This window comes from Pygocentrus nattereri, chromosome 23 (genome assembly GCF_015220715.1).
Source record: "Pygocentrus nattereri isolate fPygNat1 chromosome 23, fPygNat1.pri, whole genome shotgun sequence".
NCBI lineage: Eukaryota > Metazoa > Chordata > Actinopteri > Characiformes > Serrasalmidae > Pygocentrus > Pygocentrus nattereri.
Window position 1 is genome coordinate 532,501 of NC_051233.1, and position 12,500 is coordinate 545,000.

The 12,500-nt window shown below is 45.6% G+C and overlaps 1 protein-coding gene across 1 annotated transcript in view; it reads left to right on the forward strand.

The window, feature by feature from the left end:
• The window catches only part of si:ch211-114c12.5 (zinc-binding protein A33), a 25,767-nt gene extending 17,332 nt beyond the window's left edge, over positions 1–8,435 (forward strand). The window contains exons 7-11 of the mRNA XM_037533758.1: positions 4,811–4,936; positions 5,878–5,929; positions 6,202–6,228; positions 6,375–6,401; positions 7,672–8,435. Of these exons, the coding sequence (XP_037389655.1) occupies positions 4,811–4,936; positions 5,878–5,929; positions 6,202–6,228; positions 6,375–6,401; positions 7,672–8,204 (765 nt within the window). The 3' untranslated portion in view covers positions 8,205–8,435. The remainder of the gene's footprint in view (positions 1–4,810; positions 4,937–5,877; positions 5,930–6,201; positions 6,229–6,374; positions 6,402–7,671) is intronic.
• The last annotated feature ends 4,065 nt before the right edge of the window (positions 8,436–12,500 follow it).

Here is a 12,500-nt window from a genome sequence, read left to right on the forward strand (position 1 = left end):
TGTTAATCAGAGCTGTGGGGTGATGAGAGAGGAACTCACTCAGACTCTGAGGGGTTTCTGATAAAGTGGCCGGGGGTGTAGTGGTGAGTAACGGTGGGTGATGGTCTGAATGTGTTAATCAGAGCTGTGGGGTGATGAGAGAGGAACTCACTCAGACTCTGAGGGGTTTCTGATAAAGTGGCCGGGGGTGTAGTGGTGAGTAACGGTGAGTGATGGTGTGAATGTGTTAATCAGAGCTGTGGGGTGATGAGAGAGGAACTCACTCAGACTCTGAGGGGTTTCTGATAAAGTGGCCGGGGGTGTAGTGGTGAGTAACGGTGGGTGATGGTCTGAATGTGTTAATCAGAGCTGTGGGGTGATGAGAGAGGAACTCACTCAGACTCTGAGGGGTTTCTGATAAAGTGGCCGGGGGTGTGGTGGTGAGTAACGGTGAGTGATGGTGTGAATGTGTTAATCAGAGCTGTGGGGTGATGAGAGAGGAACTCACTCAGACTCTGAGGGGTTTCTGATAAAGTGGCCGGGGGTGTAGTGGTGAGTAACGGTGAGTGATGGTGTGAATGTGTTAATCAGAGCTGTGGGGTGATGAGAGAGGAACTCACTCAGACTCTGAGGGGTTTCTGATAAAGTGGCCGGGGGTGTGGTGGTGAGTAACGGTGAGTGATGGTGTGAATGTGTTAATCAGAGCTGTGGGGTGATGAGAGAGGAACTCACTCAGACTCTGAGGGGTTTCTGATAAAGTGGCCGGGGTGTAGTGGTGAGTAACGGTGAGTGATGGTGTGAATGTGTTAATCAGAGCTGTGGGGTGATGAGAGAGGAACTCGCTCAGACTCTGAGGGGTTTCTGATAAAGTGGCCGGGGGTGTAGTGGTGAGTAACGGTGAGTGATGGTGTGAATGTGTTAATCAGAGCTGTGGGGTGGAGAGAGGAATTCGCTCAGACTCTGAGGGGTTTCTGATAAAGTGGCCGGGGGTGTAGTGGTGAGTAACGGTGAGTGATGGTGTGAATGTGTTAATCAGAGCTGTGGGGTGATGAGAGAGGAACTCGCTCAGACTCTGAGGGGTTTCTGATAAAGTGGCCGGGGGTGTAGTGGTGAGTAACGGTGGGTGATGGTGTGAATGTGTTAATCAGAGCTGTGGGGTGATGAGAGAGGAACTCGCTCAGACTCTGAGGGGTTTCTGATAAAGTGGCCGGGGGTGTAGTGGTGAGTAACGGTGAGTGATGGTGTGAATGTGTTAATCAGAGCTGTGGGGTGGAGAGAGAGGAACTCGCTCAGACTCTGAGGGGTTTCTGATAAAGTGGCCGGGGTGTGGTGGTGAGTAACGGTGAGTGATGGTGTGAATGTGTTAATCAGAGCTGTGGGGTGGAGAGAGAGGAACTCGCTCAGACTCTGAGGGGTTTCTGATAAAGTGGCCGGGGGTGTAGTGGTGAGTAACGGTGGGTGATGGTCTGAATGTGTTAATCAGAGCTGTGGGGTGATGAGAGAGGAACTCGCTCAGACTCTGAGGGGTTTCTGATAAAGTGGCCGGGGGTGTAGTGGTGAGTAACGGTGGGTGATGGTGTGAATGTGTTAATCAGAGCTGTGGGGTGATGAGAGAGGAACTCACTCAGACTCTGAGGGGTTTCTGATAAAGTGGCCGGGGGTGTAGTGGTGAGTAACGGTGAGTGATGGTGTGAATGTGTTAATCAGAGCTGTGGGGTGATGAGAGAGGAACTCACTCAGACTCTGAGGGGTTTCTGATAAAGTGGCCGGGGGTGTAGTGGTGAGTAACGGTGAGTGATGGTGTGAATGTGTTAATCAGAGCTGTGGGGTGATGAGAGAGGAACTCGCTCAGACTCTGAGGGGTTTCTGATAAAGTGGCCGGGGGTGTGGTGGTGAGTAACGGTGAGTGATGGTGTGAATGTGTTAATCAGAGCTGTGGGGTGATGAGAGAGGAACTCACTCAGACTCTGAGGGGTTTCTGATAAAGTGGCCGGGGGTGTAGTGGTGAGTAACGGTGGGTGATGGTGTGAATGTGTTAATCAGAGCTGTGGGGTGATGAGAGAGGAACTCACTCAGACTCTGAGGGGTTTCTGATAAAGTGGCCGGGGGTGTAGTGGTGAGTAACGGTGGGTGATGGTGTGAATGTGTTAATCAGAGCTGTGGGGTGATGAGAGAGGAACTCACTCAGACTCTGAGGGGTTTCTGATAAAGTGGCCGGGGGTGTAGTGGTGAGTAACGGTGGGTGATGGTCTGAATGTGTTAATCAGAGCTGTGGGGTGATGAGAGAGGAACTCACTCAGACTCTGAGGGGTTTCTGATAAAGTGGCCGGGGGTGTAGTGGTGAGTAACGGTGGGTGATGGTGTGAATGTGTTAATCAGAGCTGTGGGGTGATGAGAGAGGAACTCACTCAGACTCTGAGGGGTTTCTGATAAAGTGGCCGGGGGTGTAGTGGTGAGTAACGGTGGGTGATGGTGTGAATGTGTTAATCAGAGCTGTGGGGTGATGAGAGAGGAACTCACTCAGACTCTGAGGGGTTTCTGATAAAGTGGCCGGGGGTGTAGTGGTGAGTAACGGTGGGTGATGGTCTGAATGTGTTAATCAGAGCTGTGGGGTGATGAGAGAGGAACTCACTCAGACTCTGAGGGGTTTCTGATAAAGTGGCCGGGGGTGTGGTGGTGAGTAACGGTGAGTGATGGTGTGAATGTGTTAATCAGAGCTGTGGGGTGATGAGAGAGGAACTCACTCAGACTCTGAGGGGTTTCTGATAAAGTGGCCGGGGGTGTAGTGGTGAGTAACGGTGGGTGATGGTGTGAATGTGTTAATCAGAGCTGTGGGGTGATGAGAGAGGAACTCACTCAGACTCTGAGGGGTTTCTGATAAAGTGGCCGGGGGTGTGGTGGTGAGTAACGGTGAGTGATGGTGTGAATGTGTTAATCAGAGCTGTGGGGTGATGAGAGAGGAACTCACTCAGACTCTGAGGGGTTTCTGATAAAGTGGCCGGGGTGTAGTGGTGAGTAACGGTGAGTGATGGTGTGAATGTGTTAATCAGAGCTGTGGGGTGATGAGAGAGGAACTCGCTCAGACTCTGAGGGGTTTCTGATAAAGTGGCCGGGGGTGTAGTGGTGAGTAACGGTGAGTGATGGTGTGAATGTGTTAATCAGAGCTGTGGGGTGGAGAGAGGAATTCGCTCAGACTCTGAGGGGTTTCTGATAAAGTGGCCGGGGGTGTAGTGGTGAGTAACGGTGAGTGATGGTGTGAATGTGTTAATCAGAGCTGTGGGGTGGAGAGAGAGGAACTCGCTCAGACTCTGAGGGGTTTCTGATAAAGTGGCCGGGGTGTGGTGGTGAGTAACGGTGAGTGATGGTGTGAATGTGTTAATCAGAGCTGTGGGGTGGAGAGAGAGGAACTCGCTCAGACTCTGAGGGGTTTCTGATAAAGTGGCCGGGGGTGTAGTGGTGAGTAACGGTGGGTGATGGTCTGAATGTGTTAATCAGAGCTGTGGGGTGATGAGAGAGGAACTCGCTCAGACTCTGAGGGGTTTCTGATAAAGTGGCCGGGGGTGTAGTGGTGAGTAACGGTGGGTGATGGTGTGAATGTGTTAATCAGAGCTGTGGGGTGATGAGAGAGGAACTCACTCAGACTCTGAGGGGTTTCTGATAAAGTGGCCGGGGGTGTAGTGGTGAGTAACGGTGAGTGATGGTGTGAATGTGTTAATCAGAGCTGTGGGGTGATGAGAGAGGAACTCACTCAGACTCTGAGGGGTTTCTGATAAAGTGGCCGGGGGTGTAGTGGTGAGTAACGGTGAGTGATGGTGTGAATGTGTTAATCAGAGCTGTGGGGTGATGAGAGAGGAACTCGCTCAGACTCTGAGGGGTTTCTGATAAAGTGGCCGGGGGTGTGGTGGTGAGTAACGGTGAGTGATGGTGTGAATGTGTTAATCAGAGCTGTGGGGTGATGAGAGAGGAACTCACTCAGACTCTGAGGGGTTTCTGATAAAGTGGCCGGGGGTGTAGTGGTGAGTAACGGTGGGTGATGGTGTGAATGTGTTAATCAGAGCTGTGGGGTGATGAGAGAGGAACTCACTCAGACTCTGAGGGGTTTCTGATAAAGTGGCCGGGGGTGTAGTGGTGAGTAACGGTGAGTGATGGTGTGAATGTGTTAATCAGAGCTGTGGGGTGGAGAGAGGAACTCACTCAGACTCTGAGGGGTTTCTGATAAAGTGGCCGGGGGTGTGGTGGTGAGTAACGGTGGGTGATGGTCTGAATGTGTTAATCAGAGCTGTGGGGTGATGAGAGAGGAACTCACTCAGACTCTGAGGGGTTTCTGATAAAGTGGCCGGGGGTGTAGTGGTGAGTAACGGTGGGTGATGGTGTGAATGTGTTAATCAGAGCTGTGGGGTGATGAGAGAGGAACTCACTCAGACTCTGAGGGGTTTCTGATAAAGTGGCCGGGGGTGTAGTGGTGAGTAACGGTGAGTGATGGTGTGAATGTGTTAATCAGAGCTGTGGGGTGGAGAGAGGAACTCACTCAGACTCTGAGGGGTTTCTGATAAAGTGGCCGGGGTGTGGTTGTGAGTAACGGTGAGTGATGGTGTGAATGTGTTAATCAGAGCTGTGGGGTGGAGAGAGGAACTCACTCAGACTCTGAGGGGTTTCTGATAAAGTGGCCGGGGTGTGGTTGTGAGTAACGGTGAGTGATGGTGTGAATGTGTTAATCAGAGCTGTGGGGTGATGAGAGAGGAACTCACTCAGACTCTGAGGGGTTTCTGATAAAGTGGCCGGGGGTGTGGTGGTGAGTAACAGTGAGTGATGGTGTGAATGTGTTAATCAGAGCTGTGGGGTGATGAGAGAGGAACTCGCTCAGACTCTGAGGCAGCTGGAGCTGAGGAAGAAGAAGCTGCTGACTCTGCTGCCCTTCCTGGAGTTCATCACATGGTCTCTGCTCAGACATGACCAGGTCAGACTGTTTATTTTAATTAAACATTTATATATTCAATATTTATTAAATTTCATTTTTGTGATTTAATAAATGAAAACGTTCAGAAAATGCAGAATGTTTGGTTTGGTTTGAAATTGGATTTCTCTGGTATCTCAGATGGTTGCTAGGTGGTTTTTAAGGTATCAAAGGTGGTTGCTAGGCTGTAACGAAGTGGTTCATATGCTACTTCCGGTGGTTGCTATGGTATCTCAGGTGATGGGGTTTGCTAGGTAGGCTCTAGCTTCTCATAGTTGCAAGGGTTGGCATGGAAATTTAGGTGGCTACCTGATTGTTGCTAAGGTATCCAAGCTGGTTGCTAAAGTGTTCCTAGGGGACTGCTAGGTGGTTACTAAGATGTCTCAGGGGGTTACTAGGTGGCTCCAGTGGTGTCCCAGGTGGTTGCTAGGGGGTTAATCTAGTATCTCATGGTTGCTAGGCAGTTGCTAGTGTACTGGTATTAAACAGTTGCTACATATTTTGTAGAAATTTGTAAAAATCTGTTTACAAGCACATGTGGAACATTCTGGAGTCAATATCTGAAAAACCGTGAGACCAAGTTTGATCTGTTTATAAGTTTATGCGCTCAGTTTACTGTAAAGCCCTGAGGAGCTCAGCCTCGTCCAAACAACCGGAGTTTATAATACAGAGAGGGACGAACTTCAGCAGATAAAGACCTTAAACTCGGATCTCCGGCTCAACTGGACGAGTTTCTCCTCCATTGTCTCCCACACTGTAGACTGAAGATGACTTTATAAAGACACAACACAGACTAATCTTCATCTCCACGATGACCAGCTCATTTCAGCGCAGCTCAGCGTTCAGTCTGGACTCTTTACGGTTTACTGTCCTTCTCTTTTATGTTCCTTTAATTCAAACGTGTTAAATTGATGTTGGATTTTATGATTTAATTGGGTTCACAGGGTTTGGTTCCTCAGGTGTGGCTGTTATGTAAGCAACGTACCTGGAAAACAGGTAAGCTCAGTAACGCCACTGTGCAGGTCAGACGGTGTGAATAAAACAAATTCCGTTCCACCTTAAAAAGTGCAATAATTTAATTCTGGCAAAAAACAAAAACAAATCTAATTTCAGCCTTAAAATGTTGATCAAAGTGAATTTATTTACTGTGAAATTCATTCATTCGACTCGATCTGTGTAGTTCTGTGTTGTAATGCTGCTTATGGGACCCACGTTTCTTATGTTCTCTGATAGTCTTGAATTTTTTCTCGTATTTATTTTATGGACAGAAACTCCAAAGTACATTCCGAATTCAGGTAAATGTTCCTGCCCTTTGTACCTCGTCTGTTTATTACACAACTGCAGATTCTATTATGGTCTTTTGTTTGTATTAGTGCCTCATAAACAGTGAAGAAAATGATTTTGTGGTTCTTCATTCTTGCTGTGTTCGGTTTTCTTGCAGTGTGGACATGGATCTGCAGCGCTGCAGGTAACAAATTAAAACGAGAGGTTGGCAAAAGTTCAGTCCCCCCACCCCTAATCTCACTCCACCTCCCCCTAATCTCACTCCACCTCCCCCTAATCTCACTCCACCTCCCCTAATCTCACTCCACCTCCCCCTAATCTCACTCCACCTCCCCTAATCTCACTCCACCTCCCCCTAATCTCACTCCACCTCCCCCTAATCTCACTCCACCTCCCCCTAATCTCATTCCACCTCCCCCTAATCTCACTCCACCTCCCCTAATCTCACTCCACCTCCCCCTAATCTCACTCCACCTCCCCTAATCTCACTCCACATCCCCTAATCTCACTCCACCTCCCCCTAATCTCACTCCACCTCCCCCTAATCTCACTCCACCTCCCCTAATCTCACTCCACCTCCCCCCAATCTCACTCCACCTCCCCCTAATCTCACTTCACCTCCCCTAATCTCACTCCAACTCTCCTAATCTCACTCCCCCTCCCCCTAATCTCACTCCACCTCCCCCTAATCTCACTCCACCTCCCCCTAATCTCACTCCAGTTACTTCAGTCATACATGCCTAAAGAGCTCTGAAACCATGTAGACTTGACTTCTTATTTGAAGTTTCTGTTCCACTGTAAATGCTGCAGCAGTAACAGTGTTTATTTACATGCACTCTATAATCCGATCACTGCAGGAAATCAGATTTTGCCAGTAATCTGATCTGCACGTTTACATGCACTTACATAATCAGATAATCGGGGAAACTCCAGGTCTGAATGAGTCAGACAGTAATCAGATTTCTCACAGAGGAAGACGTGACGTAAACATAACAAACTCAAACTTCATGAGCGGCTTTTTTAAACATCGAGTCACTTTACCTGGAAATAAGATCAGACATCGTCTAGCCGATGAAGAATATTTCAGTCCATCGTTTCGTCCAGCGTGTATTTGGTTTCAGCGTCGCTCTGAAAGTGTTCGGCTGCGTCTCACGGCGACGCTGCTGCTCGTTTCCGGTGCCGCCGTCTGTTTTCACACACGCTCAGACTGAGGAATCTGACTACTGAGCTAAAGTCCAGCCTATTTATCAGATTTCTACACCTTAATCTGATCAGGAAATCAGAGTGAGCTGTTTACGTGACCGCCTGAATAATCAGATAACTGCAGCAATCCGATTATGATCGGATTATTAAGTGCATGTAAATTCACTCACTGTGGCGCCTGAATGTAGCTGCTGTACTATTTAAGGTGGAACGTACTGTTTTCCTCTTTTTACCTCTTTTTTCTCTCCTAGTTGACATTTCTCTGGATCCACTGACCAACCACCGCTGGCTGCAGGTGTCAGATGACCATAAGCGTGTCCAGGAAGCTCTCAGGGAGATGGAGGTGGAGCCTAACGTGCAGAGGTTTGATGGTTGGCCGTGCGTTCTGGGCTGGCAGGGTTTCTCCTCTGGACGTCATTACTGGGAGGTCGAAGTGGCCAACAACGGATACTGGCGTATCGGGGTGACCACAGCATCGTCCAAACGCCACGGACGACTCCCAATGAGCCCCTGCCAGGGATTCTGGGTAATCTGGAGGAGCACTCGGCAGTTCTATGCCTGCACCAAACCTGAAACCCTGCTGCCCCTCACACTGGTGCCCAAGAGAGTGGGCATCTACCTTGACTTTGAGGAAGGTCAGGTGTCCTTCTATAACGCAGAGGCACACTCACATATCTACACTTTTACTGGACACTTCAAAGAGAAACTGTATCCACTCTTCGCACCGCTGGACGGACGCACCCTCATGACGCTTTGGTCACCAGAAGCACCGTCAGAGACTTAGGAGATGCCATGTAATCTGACTAGTAGAACAAAATGTTTGATGGAAGGTGTTCAGTCTCCGCCCACAGCTGTTCTATCAGAGCTACAGACAAATCCCATGAAAACACACGACTCGGTTTATATCACAATACCTACATTTAGAGCCGGTTATTCATTCAGCCTAATGAGAAACTGTAGAACAGACTCGGTTTATATCACAATACCTACATTTAGAGTCGGTTATTCATTCAGTCTAATGAGAAACTGTAGAACGGACTCGGTTTATATCACAATACCTACATTTAGAGCCGGTTATTCATTCAGTCTAATGAGAAACTGTAGAACGGACTCGGTTTATATCACAATACCTACATTTAGAGTCGGTTATTCATTCAGCCTAATGAGAAACTGTAGAACAGACTCGGTTTATATCACAATACCTACATTTAGAGTCGGTTATTCATTCAGCCTAATGAGAAACTGTAGAACAGACTCGGTTTATATCACAATACCTACATTTAGAGTCGGTTATTCATTCAGTCTAACGAGAAACTGTAGAACGGACTCGGTTTATATCACAATACCTACATTTAGAGTCGGTTATTCATTCAGCCTAATGAGAAACTGTAGAACGGACTCGGTTTATATCACAATACCTACATTTAGAGTCGGTTATTCATTCAGTCTAATGAGAAACTGTAGAACACACTCGGTTTATATCACAATACCTACATTTAGAGCCGGTTATTCATTCAGCCTAATGAGAAACTGTAGAACGGACTCGGTTTATATCACAATACCTACATTTAGAGCCGGTTATTGATTCAGCCTAATGAGAAACTGTAGAACGGACTCGGTTTATATCACAATACCTACATTTAGAGCCGGTTATTCATTCAGTCTAATGAGAAACTGTAGAACGGACTCGGTTTATATCACAATACCTACATTTAGAGCCGGTTATTCATTCAGTCTAATGAGAAACTGTAGAACGGACTCGGTTTATATCACAATACCTACATTTAGAGCCGGTTATTCATTCAGCCTAATGAGAAACTGTAGAACGGACTCGGTTTATATCACAATACCTACATTTAGAGCCGGTTATTCATTCAGTCTAATGAGAAACTGTAGAACAGACTCGGTTTATATCACAATACCTACATTTAGAGCCGGTTATTCATTCAGCCTAATGAGAAACTGTAGAACAGACTCGGTTTATATCACAATACCTACATTTAGAGCCGGTTATTCATTCAGTCTAATGAGAAACTGTAGAACGGACTCGGTTTATATCACAATACCTACATTTAGAGTCGGTTGTTCATTCAGTCTAATGAGAAACTGTAGAACAGACTCGGTTTATATCACAATACCTACATTTAGAGTCAGTTATTCATTCAGCCTAATGAGAAACTGTAGAACAGACTGGGTTTATATCACAATACCTACATTTAGAGTCGGTTATTCATTCAGCCTAATGAGAAACTGTAGAACAGACTGGGTTTATATCACAATACCTACATTTAGAGTCGGTTATTCATTCAGTCTAATGAGAAACTGTAGAACGGACTCGGTTTATATCACAATACCTACATTTAGAGTCGGTTATTCATTCAGTCTAATGAGAAACTGTAGAACGGACTCGGTTTATATCACAATACCTACATTTAGAGTCGGTTATTCATTCAGCCTAATGAGAAACTGTAGAACGGACTCGGTTTATATCACAATACCTACATTTAGAGTCGGTTATTCATTCAGTCTAATCAGAAACTGTAGAACGGACTCGGTTTATATCACAATACCTACATTTAGAGCCGGTTATTCATTCAGCCTAATCAGAAACTGTAGAACGGACTCGGTTTATATCACAATACCTACATTTAGAGTCGGTTATTCATTCAGCCTAATGAGAAACTGTAGAACGGACTCGGTTTATATCACAATACCTACATTTAGAGTCGGTTATTCATTCAGCCTAATGAGAAACTGTAGAACGGACTCGGTTTATATCACAATACCTACATTTAGAGTCGATTATTCATTCAGCCTAACGAGAAACTGTAGAACGGACTCGGTTTATATCAAAATACCTACATTTAGAGTCGGTTATTCATTCAGCCTAACGAGAAACTGTAGAACGGACTCGGTTTATATCACAATACCTACATTTAGAGTCGGTTATTCATTCAGCCTAACGAGAAACTGTAGAACGGACTCGGTTTATATCACAATACCTACATTTAGAGTCGGTTATTCATTCAGCCTAACGAGAAACTGTAGAACGGACTCGGTTTATATCACAATACCTACATTTAGAGTCGGTTATTCATTCAGCCTAACGAGAAACTGTAGAACGGACTCGGTTTATATCACAATACCTACATTTAGAGTCGGTTATTCATTCAGCCTAATGAGAAACTGTAGAACGGACTCGGTTTATATCACAATACCTACATTTAGAGCCGGTTATTCATTCAGTCTAACGAGAAACTGTAGAACGGACTCGGTTTATATCACAATACCTACATTTAGAGCCGGTTATTCATTCAGTCTAATGAGAAACTGTAGAACGGACTCGGTTTATATCACAATACCTACATTTAGAGCCGGTTATTCATTCAGTCTAATGAGAAACTGTAGAACAGACTCGGTTTATATCACAATACCTACATTTAGAGCCGGTTATTCATTCAGTCTAATGAGAAACTGTAGAACGGACTCGGTTTATATCACAATACCTACATTTAGAGCCGGTTATTCATTCAGTCTAACGAGAAACTGTAGAACGGACTCGGTTTATATCACAATACCTACATTTAGAGCCGGTTATTCATTCAGTCTAATGAGAAACTGTAGAACGGACTCGGTTTATATCACAATACCTACATTTAGAGTCGGTTATTCATTCAGCCTAATGAGAAACTGTAGAACAGACTCGGTTTATATCACAATACCTACATTTAGAGTCGGTTATTCATTCAGCCTAATGAGAAACTGTAGAACGGACTCGGTTTATATCACAATACCTACATTTAGAGTCGGTTATTCATTCAGCCTAATGAGAAACTGTAGAACGGACTCGGTTTATATCACAATACCTACATTTAGAGCCGGTTATTCATTCAGTCTAATGAGAAACTGTAGAACGGACTCGGTTTATATCACAATACCTACATTTAGAGCCGGTTATTCATTCAGTCTAATGAGAAACTGTAGAACGGACTCGGTTTATATCACAATACCTACATTTAGAGTCGGTTATTCATTCAGTCTAATGAGAAACTGTAGAACAGACTCGGTTTATATCACAATACCTACATTTAGAGTCGGTTATTCATTCAGTCTAATGAGAAACTGTAGAACAGACTCGGTTTATATCACAATACCTACATTTAGAGCCGGTTATTCATTCAGTCTAATGAGAAACTGTAGAACGGACTCGGTTTATATCACAATACCTACATTTAGAGTCGGTTATTTGTTCTGTATGAAAAAAACTTCCAGTCGTTTGGCTGAAGAGGATTTATCTCTGTTCAACCTCACAAAAGGAACTAAGGAACAAATGTGGGCAGAGCCTGGAGAGGAGAAGGAACTGAAACTGCTGGACGTTCTAGTTTTTTTCCCCCTCTCTGCACGCAGTGGGATTGCCTCAGTTAGCCAGATAACAAAGGAGAATTCCACCACTTTTTCAAAAGTTCTACATAATTAACTGTTTGAGATGTAAACCGAGCATTTCGGAGCAGTTTGGGAGACATGCAGGGCGCTGTGCGGCAAAATAGTCCCCAAAGAAAACTCATTATTCCAGATTTTCCACTGTTTTCCATCATCAACATTCCATATAAGCTCAGAAGACTCGTGTAGGTTCTCTGGTGGTTCTGGATGGTAAATAAAGTGTCTATATCTGTGTTGTAGTCATGGCAACGCCTGGTTCCCATCACCACCGCTGTAAAGACGCCTGAACCACTTCAAACCAAACCCTCTGAACCTCTGATTACACCTCACACACTGCATTATGGGGAATTTTAAAATTTGGTGGAGTTCCCCTTTAAGCCTAAAGTCAACAGGTAAAGAGGAAGGAGTTATTTCTATCCTCACTTTGGGCTTATTGTTTAGCTGAGATGGAAAACCGGCTGATCTGTGTAGAGGTTGGTCATCAGTTTACATAACTAGTAAATTCTAATCTTCTCTGGAGGACCTGAAGCGGAACGGGTCGAGTGCTGAGTGCAGCAGAATTAAACCAGAAAACTCCTGAAAGGTTTTGGTTTCATGCTCCGTCCTTCTGAAAGCTGTCTGTGTCCTAATCACTGAAACT